General features: G+C 34.5%; 1 protein-coding gene across 9 annotated transcripts in view; it reads right to left on the bottom strand.

The window, feature by feature from the left end:
- Positions 1–24570, bottom strand: part of CDH18 (cadherin 18) — a 1009468-nt gene that overhangs the window by 74452 nt on the left and 910446 nt on the right. For all 9 annotated transcript variants that reach the window (XM_045038559.1, XM_045038553.1, XM_045038573.1 and 6 more), the window contains 2 exons: positions 16217–16404; positions 4499–4752 (listed from right to left, as the gene is read on the bottom strand). In XM_045038559.1, the coding sequence (XP_044894494.1) occupies positions 4499–4752; positions 16217–16404 (442 nt within the window). The remainder of the gene's footprint in view (positions 1–4498; positions 4753–16216; positions 16405–24570) is intronic.

Raw genomic sequence — 24570 nt, 5'->3', positions numbered from 1 at the left:
CTGGAGAATGTTACTAATAGTTTAGAAAATGGAAACACAAAGACTGAAGTCCGGAAGCTTTCACCAATGCCTGTAAGACTCACACTCCCTTTCATTATCAATTCTACAAACTGGGAGTTAATTGCATTTCAGGGCTCATTGCAAGATACATCTTTTCAAAGTACTTTCCTTAATTAGTACAAACATTTGGTCCCCGAGAAAGGTGGAAGTATAGCTTGCTTTTGTGTTTGTTAATGTTTTCTGTCTTTTATTCACTGTTTACACCTAGAGGCCCATGTGAATGACACATTTTTATTAAAATAAGGAATAAATATTATGTAAATTATGCCCCCAAACAGCAGCTATGGAGTCTAATTATTTTAAGGCAGCTTTGGAAGGATTCATTTTAGTTTTCTAACCAAAACAAAGCGAAAAGAATAATGTATATGTTAATGGCATCCTACATCTCAATATTAGCATTTGGAGACAATATACCAATCATCTTTGCATCCCAGAAACTGGGAGAATGTATCTAACATAGAAAGTGTTCAATTAAAAGCTTCTAATAACATAGTGTGATTACTGAGGCAATCAATAATCTTATGGTGCAATTATTATATATAAATAATTTATTTTATTTAATAAAATGTATATGCTGAAACATCCACATGGCTATGCATGTATGTAAGATATACATACTGATTTGCAGTCCTCAAATATATCTTTTCAGAATTGCTTTCCAAGAGTATAATTGGTCCTTCATTTTTCTTTATTTTTATTTTTATTTTTAACATTTATTCATTTTGGAGAGAGAGAGACAGAGACAGAGACAGGGCATGAGCCAGAGAGCGGCAGAGAGAGAAGGAGACACAGAATCCAAAGCAGCTCCAGGTTGTGAACTGTCAGCTCAGAGCCCCACGCAGGGCTTGAACTCTCGAACTGCGAGATCATGACCTGAGCCGAAGCCAGACACTTACCCGACAAAGCCACCCAGACACCCCTTTAGTCCTCCATTTAAAATGAAAATATATATATTTATTTTTTGAGAGAGAAAGAGAGAGAGAGATAGAATGTGAGCAGGGTAGGGGCAGAGAGAGAGGGAGACACAGAATCTGAAGCAGGCTGCAGGCTCCAAGCTGTCAAGCGTTGAGCCCAATGTGGGGCTCAAACCCATGAACTGCAAAATCATGACCTGAGCCGAAGTCAGATGCTTAACTGACTGCACCATCCAGGTGACCCAATTTGTCCTCCAGTTTTACCATCCAGGTGACCCAATATGTCCTCCAGTTTTACCAATGCACAACCCAGTTTGGCTTATTCTATGTCATCTTCAGAATTACTGATAGTTTGGAACAGCAACTCCTCTCTGGTGGGGACTCTCTTGTGAACTTTAGGATGTTCCAACACCAGCCCTGACCTCTAGTGACAGATGATAGTATTCCTCCCCCAGCTGTGACAACCAAGCATGTCTTGAGATATTGCCAAATATCTCCTGGTGTGCGTGTGTGTGCGTTGTCCTTAGATGAGAACCACTGTTCTATATGGAATGAGTGGGTTTTTTGTGTGAACGTCAGTACAGAAAGAACAACACTGAGAGAAGTTTGTCTCTGAACCTCAAGTTTTTCCTCCCTTCTGTATACCTTTTTGAACATATATTCTACTCATAATGTTTTGAAAATTTGATTGTTTTGTAAATATAAATTACAGAATATGTCATTAATATCTAATTTTCAAAAGAAACTCTTACCAATTGTTTACCAAATATTTTCACATCAAACTAAGAACATCAAATGTTTTTATTCTCAAACTGTGTTGTCTTCTTTTGGTAAAGGATGGACACATTTAAAAATGTCTTTTCCAATGCTCTAAGTTTTTAATGTAGTAAGAATAATTTTACTCTTTATTTAAGTGTCAAAAATGTTTTTGGAATATGGGATTTTATGGAATAATGAAGCATAGTGGTCTTTCCTCTCATTTGACAGCTAAACATATTGACTCATATTTTCATCCCTTAATCAGTTATCAATTATTATAATTGGGTTTATGCATATTATTTTATATACTTTGCCTATCCTGCAAATGCAAGCAATGCCCAGCTCTTGATGTCAGTGTGACAGAGGGGTTGTCCATTGACAAGGTGTTTCCGTACTCACAAATGGAACAGGAGTGTTGAATATACACATTAGGGCACAGAGAATTGTTTCTGCCCATGCATGGGTGCTGTGGGCATTTCTTTTTAAAACTGAAATAATAATGCTTATGAAAAAGGAAATTTAAATCCTTTATAAACATTACATAGATATCAAGGAGAACATGTACTATAATAGCTTCTGTTCAAAAAGATAATAAATAAAGAGACTAAGAATAAAAACTTGATGGGAGAAAGTAGACTGATTTGTTAAAGATTTCAAACTTTCTAGGTTTTTAGGATTATGCAAGGTATAAATACAAGGTAACTAAAGAGTCTTGTCCATGCATCTAACCTCTTGATTTTATCAAAATTGAGATAAAAAGAAAGAAAGAGAGAGAGAGAAAGAGAGAGAGAGAGAGAGAGAGAGAGAGAGAGAGAGAGAGAGAGAAAGAAAAGAAAAGAAAAGAAAAGAAAAGAAAAGAAAAGAAAAGAAAAGAAAAGAAAAGAAAAGAACGAAAGGAAGAAAGAAAGAAAATAAAAGAAAAAAGGGGCGCCTGGGTGGCTCAGTCGGTTAAGTGTCCAACTTTGGCTCAGGTCATGATCTCGCGGTTCATGAGTTGGAGATCCGTGTAGGGCTCTGTACTGACAGAGCCTGGAGCCTGTTTCGGATTCTGTCTCCTTCTCTCTCTGCCCCTCCCCGACTCATGCTCTGTCTCTCTCTCTCAAAAATAAAAACATTATTTTTTTTTAAGAAAAAGAAAACATCTTTTTGAGCATGCAAGGAGAGCTTTAATGATCACTACTGCATGACATCTTACAATAAAAAAAATTAGTGAGCACTTCCTGACTGTGCTAAGGATTTTATAATAATTTAACTTAATTCTATCAACATATTTAAACAACATTATTATTCTTTGCTGATCTATTTGAGATTCAGCAAGGTTGAATGAGTAGAAGATTACACAGCTACTAAGATGTCAGAATTCCCACCCCGGTCTTCCTGTCTTTAAGAGCTAAGTACTTCTCAGGGCCCCTAGGGGGCTCAGTCGGTTGAATGTCCAACTTCAGCTCAGGTCATGATCTCACAGTTTGTAAGTTCCAGCCCTGTGTCAGACTCTATGCTGACAGCTCAGAGCCTAGAGACTGCTTTAGATTCTGTGTCTCCCTCTGTCTCTGCCCCTCCCCCACTCGTGTGTGTGTGTGTGTGTGTGTGTGTGTGTGTGTGTGTGTGTGCGCGCGCACATGCTATCTCTCTCAAAAATAAACACTAAAAAAAAAGAAGTAAGTACTTCTCTAAGTAGCACTCTATGCTGCCTTAGACAAATAAGCATTTTTTGAGTGACTGTTAGGTGCAAGTGACTCTGTTTAGCATTTCATGTGCATTGCTTCACGAATTCTTACAATAATCCCAAAATATAGATGTTAATTTTGTTTTACAGATAAGGGTAGAACATTTCCTATATGCCCACAACTCTTGTGACAGAAACAGGAGTCAGAGGTGAATATTATTCCCAAATACTTGCTTTGTACTGTAGCTGTATTTCCTATCGCTCAGGACACAAGATTCTCTAGTTTGTAGTTCAAGATTTCTACATAGCTTTTCCATTCAATTGTGCTCATATCTATCAAGTCAAATGGCAAATGTGATCTATGTGGTGAACAATAAACAACTGACCCTTGACAAATGCAGGATTTAGAGGTCAACACCTCTACAACACAATTGAGAATCCACATATAACCTTTGGCTACCCAAAAACTTAAATACTAAGCCTACTGTTGACTGAAAACCTTACCAATAACATAGTCAATTAACATATATTTCATGTTATATGTACTAGATACTGTATTCTTACAATAAAGTAACTAGGGAAAAGAATTTATTATTAAGAAACTGGTAAGGAATGGGGCACCTGAGTGGTTCAGTTCGTTAAGCAACTGACTCTTGATCTTGGCTCAGGTTATGATCTCGTAGTTCATGAGTTCAAGCCCCATGTTGGGCTCTGTGCTGTCACATGCTTAGGATTCTGTCTCTTCCTTGCTCTGCCCCTCCCCCCTCAAAATAAATAAATAAACTACAAAATAAAGAAAACCATAAGGAAGGGAAAATACATTTGCAATACTATTATCAAAAAATAATAATAATAAATCTACGTACAAGTGGACCTCCGCGCTTCAAGGCCATGTTGTGCAAGGGTTACCTGCATTCAAGGCGGTTAGCTAAATCTGACAGAAACCCACCTGCTACACTACTCAAAAAATGAATTAATTTAATTATGTTAATCAAAACTAGCATGCAAATTAAATATTTCACATTTCTTTTATTCATTTAAAATTACTGCAAGAGGCAATAAAGATCTTTACATGTCTAAAGATTAAAGCATCCCATACCTTACTAAGCTATTGGCGCTGTCAGGATCTTGTGCCAAAACTGTGCCAACAACAGTCCCGATCTTGGCGTTTTCATAGACTTCCATGACATAAGAAGGCATGGAAAACAGTGGTGGTTCATCTACATCCCCCACGATGATCTTCAGCATGGTAGCATCTTTAAAAGGACCCAAGTGAGAAAAGCGAAAATCAAGGTGTGTATTTGCTCCTTCTATGGTGAGAGTATATGACTTCTTTTTCTCATAGTTCAGTGGCTGTTGGGAAAAATATATATAAATAAGTTTTCCACTATTATGAGTGCCATGACATTTCAAACAAGCCCTTTTTTCCCATTCTTTAAAACAAACATGGATAGATTTAAGTCCATCTATTTCCATTCGTCAACAGACTATGAAGTTCATCTTCAAAATAACATCTAAAACAAAAATCATGAAAGCTCAAGTCTGAATCAACTTTAATTTTTCACAGGTATAAATATGATAATAACTAGGAACAAAAAAATATTTCCCAAAGGCAAACCATCTTTAGTCTCCAGTAACTTCTACCTTCTCTTAAGTCTGCATTAGCAATCTTAAAAAATATTTGTTGCTAATTTTTTGACTTTAAAAAATAGGGTTTTGTTTTGCATTTAAATAAATTATGGTGTATTATTGATTTTTATCTATCATCATCTTACTTTCACCTTGCTGGCTTTACACTTGGTATTTTATTTTATAATATGATAAATTTTAAGTTTCCCATTTAACAATATTTCCTTAGAATCTTTGTAAAATATTTAATACAGACTTTTGATTCTTATTTTTATTGTATTAATTATATTTATTTTATATTTTGATGGTAAAACCACTTCATGTATTTGTTTTGTGTTCATTTTCTTTAATATATGGTGATGTTTGATCTACTTTTTAAAATTATAATCTTTTTTCTTGTGTTTATTTATTCATTTTGAGAGAGAGAGCATGAACAGGGGAGGAGCAGAGAGAGAGGGAGGGAATCCCAAGCAGTCTCTGGGAGGTCGGTGTGCATAACACAATGTGCAGCTTGAACTCACAAAACTGTGAGTCTGACACTTAGCTGAGTCATCCAGATGTCCAAAATTATAATCTTTTTCTATTTGTTTATACCATTTGCTTTTTTAGCTTTGAGTCCATATCAATACTTTCTCATAGTTTTTTTTAGGGTTTTTCGTCTTCTATTTTAAAATCATCTGGCCAATATATATATTTCTTCTATTAATAATATAGGTCAAGAGTCATGAATTTACTTATAATAATGAATTTTCCCCAAGGAATATATGGTATTTACAGGATATAAAATGGTAAATCGACATTTATATCACTGTATATTTAATTCCATAGACATACTAGTTTTATGAACATGATAATGATACAAAATCAGATATGAGAGTACCTATAAGCAGCTATGCATCATTTCTAAGAGGAAGTACTTTTCCACATAACTGAATGCAAAATTTTAGACTTGATGCACGTAATAGACTCTATGACCTAAAATGAGCTCAGATTTAGGTTAACAGTGTCAAGTTTTCAGAGCGATGTTAGTGCAAAGGATCCAGAGGTCAGCCGTTTTAGAGCCTGGTGAAGTATCCACTGATGCTGGTCTGCCTGATTAATACCTATGGGAAGAAACTGAAAAAAATTTCATCCCTATTTCTCCACTGATTTTCTACTAGGACACTTCAGCCGTGCAGCCTTCTTTCTTGGCAGTATATAAGAACAATTATTTCCTGTGGGGCAACTCAGATAGTCTCTTTTACCCTAAGAGCCAAGGAGAAGCTGATCAGAAAGAATGTCCTTAATGGGATTTTATAAACACAATGATCAGTCCTACTGATGATTATTTCCCTTATCTCTTCTGAATTGCCTTGGAAAATTGGCCTTCCTAGAGACTGAAGATTGCATAGAAGGAAAAGACAATCATTTAATTTCCAAATGAGATATTAAGAACCTAGAACCTATCATACATCTCAGGGGCACGGATAAGACTGGGTCACTGCAATAGTTTACAAGTTTTTATAAGACAAAGTAAAAATGTAAAAAATTATTAAAGACTCAAATGCTTAAAAGTAGGCCATATATCATATATACATATATATATGTGTGTGTGTGTGTACATATATATATGATAAAATACTGTATATTTTAGATTTCTGTATATTTTTTATTTTTTTTAAATCTTTTATTTATTTTTAAGAGAGAGAGAGAGAGGGGAAAGGGAGAGAGAGAGGTAGACACAGAATTGGAAGAAGGATCCAGGCTCCAAGCAGTCAGCATGGAGCCCAACACGGGGGCTTGAACCCATGAACCGTGGGATCATGACGTGAGCCCAAGTCGGGCACTTAACCAACTGAGCCACCCAGGCACCCCAAGATATATATTTTTTAAAGGAGTGTTCATTGGTTCTGCAATTTATGACTCCACCAATTGGGAGTCATTTCTATCGGAGGGAATTTAAATTACAAATAAATTGCCCCTTTTCCTTCCTTGATCCCTTTCTCCTTAACATCTCCTTAACATTAGTGAATGAGAATTTGTCTTTCGCTAATTCAGTACATCTCATTTGAATCTAAATGGTCTATCCTAGAAAGAGCTCACACCTACCACCTATCAGGGATTGGGTAGATGGATATGATCCCTGCTGGGCACAGAGGAGCATGGGAGGTCAGAATCCAGGTATTTGCTCATGGAAAGCAACACCCTTGGCAGGTTTTAAATATGTTTAAATCGATGAATATATTATAGTCAACCTGCTGCATGTGGTAAACTTCAATGATTAAGGCTCCTGTCTTTGAACTTCAGTGTTTGAGACATTAAAACTAAAACTAAAACTAAAACTAAAACTAAAACTAAAACTAAAACTAAAACTAAAACTAAAACTAAAACTAAAACTAAAACTAAAACAAAGCCCCTAGGATTTGTTTACTGGGGATGCTTAACATCTCTTTTCCACTATAACAGAGGATTGTAAGAGTCATCTCCATTTATTCATGTTGTAGACTTACGCATCTTCCTGACTCTCAATGAAATTTGTAGAGGTAATTCTGGCCGCCTCTACCCTATCAAATATTACTATCAAGCTGTGCATTTAATATGACAGGCATCTCTTGGTTTGTTTTTAGCAGGTCCTTTGGCAACTTAGATGTCATTTATCTTAACACTAGTCTACTTACTGCTAAGGTACAGGCTGTTTATGTGGACACATGGTTTCATGCTTATGATTCTCTAACATGTATTTAACTACCTCAAGGCAGTGACAATCATTTTGTAGGAGTTGTTTGCCACAACTGGCTGATGAATGGATAGGGATCCATCTAGAGTCACTAAGGAATGAGAATATTATTTAAGATTGAGACAGGGTTTTAGAAGCAAATAAATTAATGTAAATGGCAACATTTTAACAACCTCATTTATATAGAAAATCTGCTAAATTGGAGATTGTAGTAGTATATATAAAGTATGTTAATTCTTTGTTTTGCATTAACATGGCAACAGTACATAAGTATTAGATTAGGATTATAAATATCATTTTTCCTACTCCAAATACTCATCATCCACACATTTTAAACAGATTTTCCCGTAATTGCCTCCTAATCATTTGTTCCTGGGAAACTATTTAAAACTCTGCCAGTGGGTTGTACTTTCCATAGTTACTAGATTTTTTTTTTTTACTTAAAAATAGTATATCAAAAACAGTATAACAGGAATGGTGAAATCTATTTTCTAAAGCCTGATTTTGATAAGAAGATACTGGAGGGAAAAATGGTCAAAAGAAAGAAAATTTGCCCAGGCTATTGAGTTACCACAGAAAGCAAAAACATGAAATGTCAGGCTGAAGTTTTTAAAACACAAAACATCCATTTTTCCTGCCTTAAACCAAAATAAAAACAGATACAGAATAACTCCATAAACATGAGGCACTGCATGAACTTGATAAGGGGTATTATATAGCCAGAGACTGACTGTTCATGAGAATAAGAAAAGGATATTTTTTCCAGTTCTATATTAAAATGTCAACTGTCCATGCTTTTAGAGGTCTTTCTGGCTGTATTCTGAAAACGTTCATACTGAACAGTAATTAAAACACTCAAGCTAAAGAAAAAAAAATGAGGAAAGAAATCTTCCATCTAGAGCTATCTGAAGACTCTTTGAAAAATAAATCTTTGATAATTTGCTCACCGATTATCTACTCCATAAATTTTGCCTCAGCAAGATATTTGCTGTGGGGGATGGAGGTTTATAATTCAAATATAGTTTATTTGATTTAACAAAATTGCAAACTTATTGCAACTTTCTATTTTTAGTAATCTGTAAGTCTGGATTATCAATTTAGTGTTTAATATGAGAAGTAGGTATGCATAAATTATACAAAAGCATTCTACTGGAGATTACTAATCTAGCACTTATGTTCAGGAAGAAATATTCTAGGAACACGATCAAATGCTTTTTTTCATTTTTATGGAATTTACCTTGGGTTTAATGCTCTGGACATGTTTGACTGGTTCAAGCTCTCTGAATTATAAACACAGTCTATCATATCAGCCCATACTTAACAAATGCAAGGATTTGTGTTGCCAAATTTCATAAATTAAAATTATTTTTGATAGAGTATGTGTCAGTACTATAATTACCACAAATACAACATGGGTAGGTATTGACAATTCTCAACTTAAAAGAAAAATTAAATGCACTTTAATCACATGAAATTGCGGATATCAGCAATGGATAACATACACAAAAGATAATTTTAGATGATTCGATGCAAGATATCTGTCTTTCTAACTTCTAACCACCCAAACATTCCTGGGGTAATTCTACTTGTGATGTGCTCTGTTTTACTACAATGGTACTGAGAAGGATTCCGTAGGTACTCAGAAATGCAAAATTAAATTAAATTAATCAATTTACATTCCCTCTAATTCAGTGACTTGTAGGATGAGACTCCAGGTTTGGTGTTCAGAAATTTCAGCTTTGCAGCTGTGGGCCATAAAGGTGTTTTTGTTGTTGTTGTTGTTGTTGTTGTTGTTGTTGTTGTGTTTGTCTTCGTTTTTCTAGGAAAGATAGATTTCAGATAACTCACGCCACTATTATATTGGTTAGAGGATGGATTCCCCCATATAATATCCCCTTTTTTTTAAGTTCAAAATTGTTTGCCTGTGATCTCCATGCTCAAAGGACAATGTAGTTAAATATAAAGCCACTAACTCACATTTATTTCTCTTAGTCTCTGCTACATACTGCTCTATGCATGCCTAAAAGTAATTTCCCATGCAAAGTTTTCCCTGACCCTCCTTCAGCTTTGAAAAATTGGCTCTCTTATCTGTGAGCTCATAACAATTTAAGTAAACCTATACCATTAGCATTTGACATCTTGTATTATTATAATGTTTCACATCTACTCCATTTTCTCTAAGAGAAAGAATATTATCTAATTCATCTTCATATTTCAGGTATCTGGCATAACTCCTAGGACATGGTGGGTGATTAATAGCTCTTGCTCAGTCTCAAACATAGCTGTATTTAGAGTACAGAAAAGTGCTATTACACAGTTTACGTTTGAAAGATGAAAACTTCTGTATTCTTTCTAAAATATGAATAGCTTACTCCTATGTGTGACCTAAACAATGAACATATATTAACTCACTTAACCATCACAACATTTCCATGAGTTATAACTGTTTCCCACTTACAAGTGAGAAAAATCAAGGCACAGAAAAGTTAAACTTGCCAGGTCAACAACCCATGAGTGGTATACTTGGGATTTGATTTCAGGCAGTGGGACTCCATACGTTGCGCCCTTAAGTGCTATGCTAGATGATCTGAAATCTCTAGCACATAAATAGTGAAACAGAATATTCCAATTCGGTGACTGAAGATGAATCGATTTTTGGTGGACTATAATATCCCCACAATTAGAAGATACATTCATGCATCTTTTCGAGCATTGGTTTATAACATGAAAATGAATAACTTCATTAATTATAATTTCATTAATTCCAGCTACCAGAACTTTATAATTTCCTTAATTCACAGACACAGAGCTAAGAAACTTAAATGCTTTTCACACAAATTCCTCTATCTCTTCTGCCCATGCCAGAAGACCTTATCCTCGTGTGATTTTAATGTCCTCAGCCACTGGGATTTTTCTTACTTCTCTTTAATTACTGCTCAATATCCTCATGCAGTTCACTGTCAATGAGTTGACTCCAATATTCATTTTAAATTTTCGTTTCCTAATTTCATCCTATTACTTCTAGTAATTACTTTTACATATCATTGCTCTCTCTAACGTATAAAATAATACTTTTCCCTCTGTAATATTAACACATTTTGCATTACTGTAGATGGTTATCATTCCCATCAATCATTTTCCGGCCAGCTCTACATACTCGAGACTTTTTAATTGTTTCTCATTAAGCACTTCTACTTTTCATTAAATCACACTAGTATAGTCTTCCTCTGGACTTCTATAACCATCATAGGTAGAAAGATACTGAAAACAGCCTTTAGCCAAGTTGCTCTATGTATCAATTCACTTCAGAGTTCAAGAAGATCCTAAAATTCCTTTTTTTAAATTTTCTTTTTTCTTTCTTTTCTTTTTTTTGTAATAAGAAAAAGAGACTTATATTTAAAATATTTTTAATGTTTATTTGAGAAAGAGAGAGTTACACTCACAATGTGAGTTGGGGGAGGGGCAGAGAGAGAGGAGAGAATCTCAGGCAGACTCACACTGTCAGCACAGAGCTCTATGTGGGGCCCAAACTCATGAAACCATGAGATCATGACCTGAGCTGAGATCAAGAGTCCAACGCTTAACCAACTGAGCCATGCAGACACCCCGAGAAGAGACTTCTTATGCTCTCACCTTGGTCCAATTTTTATATTACATTCTCATCCAGATTTTATAATGCAACAGTGGGGGATAAGAATGGAATTGACATCTGAATGCATTTTAATATATGCAAATATCACTTCAATCATACAAAAAAAGGGGGCACCTGTGTGGCTCAGTTGGTTAAGCATCCGACTTCTGCTCAGGTCATGATCTCACAGTTCATGAGTTCGAGCCCCACGTTGGGCTCTATGCTGACAGCTCAGAGCCTGGAGCTTGCTTTGGATTTTATGTCTCCCTCTCTCTCTGCCCTGCTATCTCTCTTGCTCTTACTTTCTCTCTCTCAAAAATAAATAAACATTATTTTTTTAAATCATGTAAAAACATGGCTAAATCCCTGAAATAGTAACTGATACTATTATTAAATTTTGCCTTATGAAAAAATGTATTTTAAATGATAATATTTGCCCAAAGCTAAGAAAAATGGCATGGATTTGAATAACATTTCTTCAGTTGGGTTTTCTTATCATGCCATGGTTTATGGTCCTTGTCAGAGATCTTTCCTGGAAGGTAGACATTCTGTGGACACTAGAACACATGTACAAACTTTCCTGTTGTAAATTTCTCTGCACAGAAGAGAGTAATTCAGTGTGGATAATTTCAAAGATGTTGATACAAATAAATATTATATGTTTGCTTGCTGTCACTGGAAGATGGGAAAAAATAAATGGGAAATTTTTATTTCAAATAACAAATACATGTATATTTTGTGATATATATCAATATATATTATATATTATGTTATTTATATTTTTATACAGCCTACATGTGTATTGTGTGTGAATTTCCATATATATGGTAACTTACCAATAGTCCATGTTATGAGCAGCTTAACTCATCAGGATGTTTCAACGCATTATCAATTTCCAACTGACATAGTAAATTATATTATAGAAACATGCATGTAAAAAACAGCCAATTCACATCCAAAGTAGTTTCAACTATTAGCTATCACTTCATGGCCATGCCTATTTATGAATATAAGAACAAAGTTGTCCCAAAGCAGTCAAAAGTCATTTCAAATATAGTGACAGATTTAACTGATTGAAATGTGACTCCTCTCTTTAACTTCTGGTTGAACAGAAGTACTTTCCAGATAGCACCTTATAAGAATAAAAATAGCAGTTTGGAAGAGTTTTTTGATAGTCTCATCTCTAAAGAATGTTCAGATTTTGGAAATAGTTCATTACAATTAGACATCTGTTTCTTCTTAAAAAAAAAGTGCGCAGATGCGTTTGCCTTTATGGGCATTTGCAATAGGTTGGGATGTCTTCCTTGCTGCACTTTATGGTTCAGAGCCCCAAATTTTACAATCTAATGGCAAGGAACATTCTGATTCTTATTCTATCAGTCAATGCAAGGCAAAGGAATAATAAAGAAAAATTCACTAAACATATCCCACTAAACAACCAAAAATGTGATTATTTGGCATAGACCTAGTATGGTTATAATTGAACATATTTAATACTTTTTTCTTGTAGGGTTAACTTAAACTTGAAAAAAAAACTTCTATAATTTTTTTATGTTTACTCTACGGTCCACTTCAAATCATTTATTAAATAAAATAATATTAATCTTTTTTCACACTGAACACTATGAAGATAGTACAGATGTTTTTTGCTGAAAGTCAGAACAAATAGGGTTGGATCCTTGAATTAAAAAAAAAAGGATCAAGTACCATACAGACTGCAAATTGATATGAAACCACAAGAAGAGAATCTGAGAAAAAGGCTGCTCAGAACACACATCCCTAGCTACAGAGGTTTATGGCGGAGGAAAGAGTGCATCAACTTGCATTCATCCTTATCTTTTTTTCCCCCTTTCCACCCAGTCAAGCTCCATTAAACAATGAATGAAAGTTATCAAAGTGTATTTACAATGTACCACACCACGGACCTGTGAATTCAACTTGGCAATTTTCTGATAAAGGGATGATATGGACAGGAATGAGCAGATGCCCTGCAAACTGATTTAGAAAGCAGCCCTGATTTTGATCTTTGGGAAGATTAGCTGTTCTGCTTTGCTGGCTAAGGTGAGCTGCCTTACAGATTAAATAAAAAACCTGTTTTAAAGGACTGTTTTATCCATTTCCTGCCACCTGAATGAGTACCTCTTAAAGGTTAAAAAACACTGGGTTACATAGGTTATTTTTCAAATTGCAGTTGTTTATAACATGCAGTATGTAGCAATAAAATAACTCAGATTAATAATCTTAATCTGGGGCACCTTGGTGGCTCAGTCGGTTGAGCATCAGACTTTAGGTCAGGTGATGATCTCACTGTTCCTGAGTTTGAACCCTGCATCAGGCTCTGTGCTGACAGCTCACACCCTACAGCCTTCTTTGGATCCTGTGTCTCCCTCTCTCTCTGCCCCTCCCCCACTCACACTCTGTCTCTCTCTCCCTCTCTCTCAAAAATAAACATGAAAAAGGGGCGCCTGGGTGGCTCAGTCAGTTGGGCTTCAGACTTCCGAGCGGGTCACGATCTCGCAGTTGGTGGGTTCGAGCTCTGCATTGGGCTCTGTGCTGACAGCTCAGAGCCTGAAGCCTGCTTCAAATTCTGTGTCACCTCCTCTCTCTGCCCCTCCCATGCTCATGCTCTGTCTCGCTCTCTCAATAAATACAACATTAAAAAAAATAAATAAAATAAAATAAAATAAACATTAAAAATAATAAACAAAATCATAATCTGAAGGATCAAATAATTAGATAAACGCAAACATTAATACTTCTTGAAAGAAGTGTAGACTACATCAAAAAATTAATTCATGGAAGAAAGTGAAAAGATTATTTTGAATATATCATCATTACCAGTACCATTTGTACAACTGAAACTATTTTTATCTTGAAAAATAACTGTTGTGTGTGTGCACGATATTGAATAAAGAATGTTATTTAAATATATGTGCACACATACGTACATAAACTATTTTGACTTTGTTTTTCACGAACATCATCAAATTGATTGAGGCCATACGGGGTGGTAAAATCCCTAGTGTTCTTAATTGCATAATATATACTTGTATTTCAGATCCTGCATATATTCAAACCATCCATCAACCTCATTTTTTGCAAATATGCTGTAACTTCCTACTTTACAAAGACCTAGTGCTCAAAAAAAAAAAAAAAAAAAAAAAAGCACTGCTCTCCTCCCCCAGCTCCCCCACACCAGCTGGATCATTGCAAACTTTGGAACCATTTACTTCAAATCCTGTTTGATTTTCTCAGGGACAGAGGCATACCATCACGGGTTGTTTCTTTCTACCCTTGATCAAGAGCCTACACAGGGTCATCTCTGCCCCAGCCATCTTTTTAAATCCAATATCCTCTCTTTAGTATCCTAAGTTTCTTGTCTCTATTGGCCTTTTACACACCTGCATAGAAAACACACATTCAGTCTCTCAACTTGCAATTAAAAATCCTCATTTTATTATGTACTCATTTATATGCTTTATAACATTCCTGGTTACAAATTCAGGAAAGAAAGATTAAAATGATAAAACATTTTAGGTGAAGACATCAATATTTTACATAGTCTAGTGATGAATACTGTTCTGTAAGTATTTACATGCTCTAAATTGCAGTTTGCTGGGGTGCCTCCGTGGCCCAGTTGGTTAAGCATCTGATTCTTGATCTTGGCTCAGGTCATGATCTCACAGTTCATGAGATCAAGCCCTGTGTTGGGCTCTGGACTGATAGCATGGAGCCTGCTTGGGATTCTGTCTCCCTCTCTTTCTCTGCCCCTTATTCACTCTCACTCTCTCTCTCTCTCTCAAAAATAAATAAAATGAAAAAAAAATTCTACTTTGTGGCCCCCTTTGTAGCATCTAAAAAATAAGTTAATCCTTAATTTTAATCAATATAAGATTATATGTATTGGGAGAATTAATAAAATTGATATAGTTCAAATAGAAAAGTATATACAAAACACAAATAATTATGCAGATAGATGACAAAAAGATAGATAGATGATAGACAGACAGACAGACATAGATTAATTCACTTCAGTATCTACAGTAGCATGCCAGGATAAAATTTGTCAACCTATGTTATAAATATATTCTACAGTAGAATCATCTGGAGTACTTGCTAAAAAGGCCAATTCCTTATCTGCACTCCAGTCTTTCTGAATCAAAATATATGAAGGCAAAGCCCAGGGATCTGAATGTTACTAGGTTTCCAAGCTGAAATCATTCAATATTTAAAGACTAAGACATTCTGCATTAGGAGATATATTTAAATCTTTCTTTGCTAATATCTGTGTTCCATTTCATTTTTACAATGAGATAAACATAATGTACTCTTAAAAGCAAAAAGCAATAGATAGATTTAGTCCAATGACAAATTCTTTACAATAAAAAAGAGTCAGGGAGAAGGTTAAGGGTTCCACTAGAGCTGTCTTGATGAATCCATGATTGTCAAACAAAACCCTGTATCCTAGTGAGTGTTAGCGAACACGGTGAAGATTTTTACATTAGTTAGAAAAATCTCTTAATGTTACATAATTTAGTACAACATGAAATAATTAATATTGTATGCATTAATAGAGCATTAATAGAACTGGAATTCACGATAAGCCTGTTGTCATGGTACATTCTACATCAGATCTTCCATATATATGTCATATATATATATTTTTTCTAAGACAGGATCCAAAAAGTCAGACAGAGCCATAATTAAAATGTAATTACATCTTAAAGAGAAAATATTTTAGCATACTAATGACTTGACAATATGGATTATTCATACTATTATGGATAATTCATGGAAAAATGGGTGAATTGCTTAAATCAGAGAAAGTATGCTCTTTTTACCTTCTTTAAAGAAAGGATCCCTTCTCTGGTCTCTTTGTCAGTGGAGATGGAGAATATCCCAATACCATCACCGTTAATGATGGAGTAGGTCATGTCAGCATTTGAACCAGTGTCTGCATCATTTGCCTTTATTTTCCCAACAGCTGACCCAACTTGAGCTGACTCAGGAACATACAGCTGATAGTGCTCTGAAAAATATTTCATATTAAAATTTTCTGATGGTAATGGGTTCACAAAAATGTAGTTTCAAAAGAAAAAAGACATTAAAATGGTTAGACCACATATTCAAACAAACATTGTATTAAGTAATATAGAAAATGGATGTGTTTTCAGATTTTAAATGTCAAACTGCTTAGTAGTGAAATACTAGATTACATAAACTTTAAAGTGTATGTAAAATAACCTATATGAAAATAATTTGTAGGGATCTTAATATAAAATATTTTATTAACTCTACATTCATAGGCAACCGATAAAAGATAATGAAGGTCAGATTTGCATTCTTATGTTGAGCAAAAACTAAATTAGTCAAGTATTAACGAAATCCCCAAAGCATTTCTCCTTCCATGTAGCATGCAAAATTAAAGTATAAGAGTTAGAAAACTTGAAATTCAAAGTGAAAACAGAGAAAACAATATAATGTACCTGCAAGTATGATTATTATTCTGATCAATACACTTAAGTTTAATGAAATGTATTAGCCATGACAGAGAGACAGTAAACGTATTTATGCACTTAATTACCCTGTATTCCTGATCAGTTTCTAAAAAGAATTTAAAGTGGTTTTACAATAAAGTCTTGAATAAAATAAAGTCATCAAAATGAAAATAATGACTAACTTAAAGAATGAGAAAGATAAATATAATGACTACATAGGATGATGTCTTATTTGTGATTGAATTAATTTTTACATATATATCCCATAGCCAAAAAACAAGAAAAGCCTATTGACTCTATAAATCTCATGATCCAATTTGCAGACATATCTTTTTCAGTATGTCCTGATACTAAATATTTACACTGAGAAACTTTTTTAAATGTCAGAGTTTGTCCTGATACTAAATTCCTTCAGGGAGAGCTCCTAGAACTCTCTTTATAGAAACTTATAAAATAGGTACTAAGAAACATAATGGCTACATCAGTACCATTGTTTTACTGACCAGTTAGAAACAGATCTATTAAAACAATTTATTTCTTAGAGCAAATCTCAAATAACAATATAAATAATGGAAACCTTGAATTAAAATATAATTGTATAAAAGACTTTCAACCAAGACTAAATTAATGGTGATTTAACATTAGGCATGGATTTAATTAGACTATACAGATAAGTGAATGTGGAGCCTATATGAAAATAATTTCCCTAAGCCAATGTTTTGTTAGTTATGGTATGATAATATTTTTTTAAGTTAACATATCTGGTAAATGTGTGGAGTGATCTAATCTGTTTCTAAAGATACAATTGTTTGTATTAAAGTTCTATTTGATTTATGTGTCTGTTTATTCAAAATTCAATGAAGATTTTTTCCCAGTTCTCTTCTGTAAACATTTGAGATGCTACCTGACATTATTTTTTAGTTCAATAGTCCTCACCAACTTAACATTTCCTGGATAGACCACCGTCCTCTATGAAACACATGATCTTCTGACCTTAATCATGTGGTTTTATCAGGATCTGTCATATTGCAGAACACTCTATCCCTCCTGACATATTTAATTGACCTGCAAAGAGCATGAGGCCCAAATTCTTACAGGACTTCACCTTTCTGCTTGCAGTTGATTTGTGAAAGGTTGGCAGTTGAGTCACAATGATTCAAACAGGGAACATTCCATAAAATGTGAGAACTGGAATGAGGAGAGACCTTTAGTTTCTTTTTGGTGGCAAAGGTATGAAATGTTGGAGGGGTTCCTGACAATAGTCATGTTTCCAAAATTCATGTTGAAGTACCTAATCTCAGGGTAAAATTCAGTATCAGAAAGAAGGTATAATAATTTTCAGAATCTCTGTAAACACCATAATGTTCCTAGGCAGTTACATAAAATAGAGCACTATTCTATTAAAAAATTAGATAAAAAAAAGTCAAACATATCTCCTACATTTTTTTTTCTACGGTAGAAAGGCTAGGAAGTCAAGTTTCTGGTTGCTAAGGTCTCTAAATAATGGCTTAACCTACCACAATTCTGCAAGCCTCCCAAAGGATTCTCACCCAATTAAAACTGGGATAAAAACTTTCAAACAAAAGAAGTCTTAGTTCATAGAAATAAATAAACCAATCATAAAATTATTATGCTAGTGTTATTGCAAAGCAGGTTGTTTTTACAAAGAAAGTTACAAAAAATTGTATAAATTAGTCATAAAAGACTCACATTCCAGGAAACATTTAGGCTGTGTCTTATAAGGGGAAGGATATCCCTGGAAGATCATCATGTTCAGAGGAAGGCCTGATATTTGTTGATACATTCTAAGCATTGCAAGCATCGTACCTCTTCCCCATTCGCGATGCTCCATTAGGCAAAATAGAGTGTATTAAGATTAATATTTCAACATTTATTTTTTCATATAGTTGAGAGTTTGTGAATTGTAAATAGTATTCAAATTGTCTCCTAATAACTAGAAAATAGCTGACAGGTAAGATTTATTCAGAAGTCAGAAGATGTTTAGAATATTTTTTAGAACTTCTAAGGACTGTATAAATAGCCAGGTACATAAAAAATACTATAAAATTCCAGGACAATAATTATGGTGAGGCTCTTGAAAAAAAAATTCAACAACACAGCTTCATTGAGGTACAGTTGGTATACAAAGACCTGAACATATTTAATATGTACAGTTTCACGGGTATAAATACACAAAACACTGGCAGTAGCATCACCAAAATCAAGTTATTAATTTTCTTGTGTCTTTTGCTTCTGTTTTATTTTGCTTTTGTGGTAAAAAGGCTGAACATGAGATCTACCCTATTAACCTATTTTGAAGTGCACAACACTGTATTGTAAAGTATAGTTACTCTGTGGTGTGGAAGATCTCTACAATTTATTCATCCAGCATAACTGAAATTTTATGCCCATCGAAAAACAACTTCTCATTTCCTTCAGTCCCCTGCCCTTAACAATCACGATACAATTCTATGCTTCCATGAGTTTGACTATTTTAGATACCTTGTATAAGTGGAATCATGTAGTATTTGTCCTTCTGTGACTTATTTTAGATAATGTTCTGTAGATTCACCCATGTCACACATGGTGGACTCTCTTCTTTAAAAAAAATATGTTTTATTTATTTTGGAGAGAGACAGAGACAGAGAGAGCGAGTGAGTGAGCATGGGCAGAGGAGGGGCAGAGAGAAAGGGAGACATAGAATCTGAAGCAGGCTCCAGGCTCTGAGCTGTCAGCACAGATCCTGATGCGGGGCTTGAACTCACGAACCGTGAGATCATGAACTGAGCCGAACCTGGATACTTAACTGACTGAGCCACCCAGGTGCCCCTATTCTTTTTCAAAAGTCTGCATGATATTCCACTACACACACACGTGTGTGTGTGTGTGTGTGTGTGTGTGTGTGTGTGTCTAGAATGATAGAATGATAGAATGATGGTACCTCAGTTTAATACAGGTCATAATAATAATCCCATAGCTAACATCATACTCGAAAAATCTACTTAAAGCAATCTGCAGGTCAATGCTATGCCATTTCAATCACAATTCTATTAGCATTTTTTTTCACAGAAATAGAACAAATCTCTGAGACTAGGGAACTACAACTGACACAGAATTGATGAAGCAATTGAGAAAAAAACAAAGCAAGAAGCGTCAAACTTCCTGATTCCAAAATATATTATATGGCTACGGTAATTGAAACAGTATGGTACCAGCATAAAAATAGACATATAGACCAATGAAACAGAATAGGGAGCCGAGAATTAAACCTATGCATATAAGGTCAGCTGACCTGTGATAAGGGTGCCAAGAGTAAACAGTTTCTTTACCAAATGGTATTAGGAAAACTAGATATATGCATCCAAAATAGATTAATAAATAAATTGGACCTCTACATTATAGTATACACAAAAATCAACTCAAAATGAGTCAACAATGTAAATGTAAGTCTCAAGAATGTAAAATTCCTTAAAGAAATAAAGGTGAATACAGAAAATCTTGACATCAGCTTAGCAATTACTTCTTGGATATGACATCAAAAGCACAAGCATCAAATGGGTAGGGCTACATCAAACTAAAAATCTTCTGCACAGCATAGCAGACAATCAACAGAATGAAAAGGTAACCTACAGAATGGGGGGAAACACTTCCAAACCATAGATCTAATAAAAGGTTAATTTCCAAAATATATAAGAAACTTCTACAAGTCAATAGGAAAAAAAAAGGCAATTAAAAAACTAGCAAAGCATTTAAGCAGAAATTTCTCCAGAGAAGACATATAAATAGCCAACAGTTACATAAAAGATGCTCAACATCACTAGTTATCAGGGAAATAGGGAAATGCAATTCAAACATATATTTATTTATTTAGTTAGTTAGTTATTTAGTTAGTTAGAGAGAAAGAGTGCAAGTGCGGTAAGGGCAGAGAGAAAGAGGCAGAGAGAGAATCTAAAGATCAGCTCAGAGCCTGATGAGGGACTTGATCTCACAAACCATGAGATCATAACCTGACCCAAAATCAAGAGTCTGATGCTTAAGCCACTGAGACACCCAGGTGCCCTCAAAACTACATTTAGATGTCACCTCACACCTAGTAGAATGACTATTATCAAAACACAAAAGATAAATGGTGTTGGTATGGTTCTGGAGAAACTGGAACCCACGTATACTCTTGGTAGAAACTTAAAATGGTGCAGCAACTATGGAAAATAGTATGGAGTTTCCTCAAAAAAAAAAAAAAAAAGTAGAATTACTATATGACCCAGCAATTCTACTTCTAGGTACACATCCCAAAGAATTGAAATTAAAATCTCAAAGAGATGCCTATATTAATATGTTCACTGTAGCCATTAATCACAATGACCAAGATATGGAAACAACTCAAGTATCCATCAATAGGTGAATCGAAAAAGAGAATGAATAATGATCATCTCTATAAGATAAGAAATATCAGCAAATTGGAAAATAAAACCTCTGAGTGTGTGTCTGTGTATTTAAGGTGATATTCTAGTGAGAGAATTATAGGATTAATAGAAGTAATTGGAAATATATATGCACATATATACATGTATATATATAATGATAAATGGAGATTAACTCAATGACTTGGATGGACATGATAATAAAGATCATAAAGAATATAAAAAATAGACTTGCCATGAATTAAATAATTTCAAAGAATCTAAGATCTTTGGGACCAGGCTCCTTCTAAAGAGCCTTGTGTGTATTTAAAGCTTACACACTTTATTAATATTTGTGCTTAACATAAACATAACATTCATATGCACATTTGTAACATTAATCCAATATAGTATCTTTATGTGTGACATTTTTAGCATAGTGTGATTAGCCATGGGAGGAAATATATTGAATTATTCTAAAATAAGAAAAGATATCAGACAAAACTTACTCTAAATATTAATTCTAACAAAAATGCAAATACCACTCATAAAGACATATAACATATAAAATTACCTTTAAGAATCTTAAAAACTGAGAGCCTATAGTCCATAAATAATTATATATTACATCTCTGTATAATAATTGCATATGAACTTTCATTTACCTGTTATTTATGAAAACTGCCATTCCTTATAGGCTTGAAGAACATTTGGGAGAAACTTTAAAGGGTATGATTCAAAATGTAAATATCTGACTAACAGCCTGAAGCTATACCATTGCCATAAATGATATGGCTCAATTGATAGAGTCAGTATACTATTTAGGAAAAAAATTCACTTTTATCTACATAAGATTAATAAAGGTCATAACTCCTAGAATCTTGGAATACATGGTGAATGACCTTTTGCCTTTCATATTATTTTTACTCTGTAATTACTCCCTCTGGGAAGAAAAAAATACCCATCTTGGATAATTTATAGTACAGTCTAATCAGCACTTCTGTGGTTGCCAAAATATCCCTCAGAGTGCTCGGCAAGTTCTCCAAAAGGTTATATACTGTGTAACATTATACATTTCCAAGGGGATGGAAAAGGATTAAAAAAACCCACTGAGATTGTACTTTCACACATGCATATAAGCCCACACATAATGTGTATGTGCATACAAACATGTTATATGTATGCATATCTGCATTTATGTATTAGTGTGAAAGAGAGAGAGAGAGAGATCATGCATTCAATTCTTAGAAATAAATTACATAATTGGATTTGTAAGGACATACACAAATTTAAAACAAGAGACTTAATTCTTAATTACCTCTATTGAAATTAAGGGGAGAGTTTTCCCGGCTCCCTCCTTTTTCTTCAAACATTTACTAAAGAAAATTTGTCATATATACATAAACATATATATATATACATATACACACATATATACACATATATATGACATATATGACGTATATAATATGTATACACACTATATATATATATATATATATATACACACACACTTATAATGTACTTATACATTTAAAATAAATTATGCATTAAAAACCCAAGTCATGCAATATATGGAATTTTTTGATTTTTTAAGTTTAGTTATTTTGAGAGAGAGAGAGAGAGAGAGAGAGAGAGAGAGAGAGAGCACCATGGAAGGGCAGGGAGAAAGGGAGAGAGAGAATCCCAAGCCAAGTAGGCTCCCTGCCATCGACCCAGATCCCATCGTGGGGCTTTATCTCACAAACCATGATATTATGACTGGAGACAAAATCGAGAACTGGACATTTAACTGACTGAGCCACCCAGGCACCCTTCAATAAATATTTTTAATATTTACTTTTGAGAGAGAGACAGAGTACAAGTGGTGAAGGGGCAGACTCTGAGCTGTCAGCACTGAGTCGATGGGGGGCTCAAAGCCACAAACTGCGAGATCATGACCTGAGCCAAAGTTGGACACTCAACTGACTGAACCACCCAGGCGCCCCCCTCAACACGTTTTTAAAATGCAGGAGTTTATTTTTCAAATTCTTTAGTAAATAAAGAAGTCATTGGGGCACTTGGGTGGCTTAGTCAAGTGCTGAATCAAGGCTTCAGCTCAGGTCATGATCTCACTGTTCAAGGGATAGTGCCTCACCTAGGGCTCCACACTGTCAGCTTGGAGCCTGCTTGGGATTCTCTCTCTCCTTCTCTCTCTGCTTCTTCCCCACTCACACATATGCATGCTCTCTCTCTCAAAATAAATAAAATAAAAAAAAAAGAGTAAAGCAATCATTCTATCATTTTACATGTAGCTCTGCTTTTATAAAATATAATTACATCTAATAATTGTGCAGTCCCAGCACACTCATAGTAAAAATCTTGGTTATATTTACATGAGCTATGACAAAACAGCCTCAGTTGTTTTAATGGTCATCAACTATGGAAGGATATTCTATCTGAATTCTGTAGCAGAAAAGAACTTTTGAAAAAGAAAAATCCTTCATGGTTATACTAATTTTTGTTTTGTTGAGGGCTGACGTAGCTAATGACTTGACGTACAATTGGGGGATACAAAAATATCCCCCAAACCAACCACTGTATCCACATTCACACCATGATATACTGTGACGAGATGGGTGTATAGTTCAGCAGAAGAGAAAACTAGTCACTGATTTAATGCTGTTCTGTGAGCTCTTTTCTTTCACTCCCAACTTATTAATTATTGTCATCTTTATAACAAATATTGCCAAGATGGGTTTAGTTTTGGATGTTGTTCTAATATTAAAACCTGTTGAAATGTTTTAATCTGAATCCTCTTTGTTTTTGAAATCATAAAAGTTTTCTTTCAAGACACTTATTTCTTGTGTTTATTATTTTTTTTAATTTTAGAGAGAGTGAAAGAGAGCACTCGTACCGTTGGGGGAGAGGGGCAGAAGGAGAGAGAGAAAAAAGGATCCCAAGCAGACTTCATGCTCAGCAGAGAGTCCAACACAGGGTTTCATCCCACAATGTGAGATCATGACCTGAGCCCAAATCAAGAGTCAGATGTTCAACTGCCTGAACCACATAGGCACCCCTATTTTTTGTTGGTTTTCAAGGGATATTTATACATCATAGTTTCACTCCCTGTCCTTCCCACATCTCTCTCTCCTTGTGTGCTGTGAAAAGATTTTTCTCTTTTCCTTACTTTCATTATTTTTATATCAGTTTTCAATATTATTGACTCTTTTGATATTTATTGCTTCCAAGACTGATTTTAATTAAGCATTTTCAGTTTTGTAGAACTCTTAGGTGATTTCTTATAGCTCCTTTTAC

The sequence above is a fragment of the Felis catus genome, chromosome A1, assembly GCF_018350175.1.
Source record: "Felis catus isolate Fca126 chromosome A1, F.catus_Fca126_mat1.0, whole genome shotgun sequence".
NCBI classification, from domain to species: Eukaryota; Metazoa; Chordata; class Mammalia; order Carnivora; family Felidae; genus Felis; species Felis catus.
Note: the sequence above shows the minus strand (reverse complement) of the source record. Positions and strands in the feature narration are given on the sequence as shown.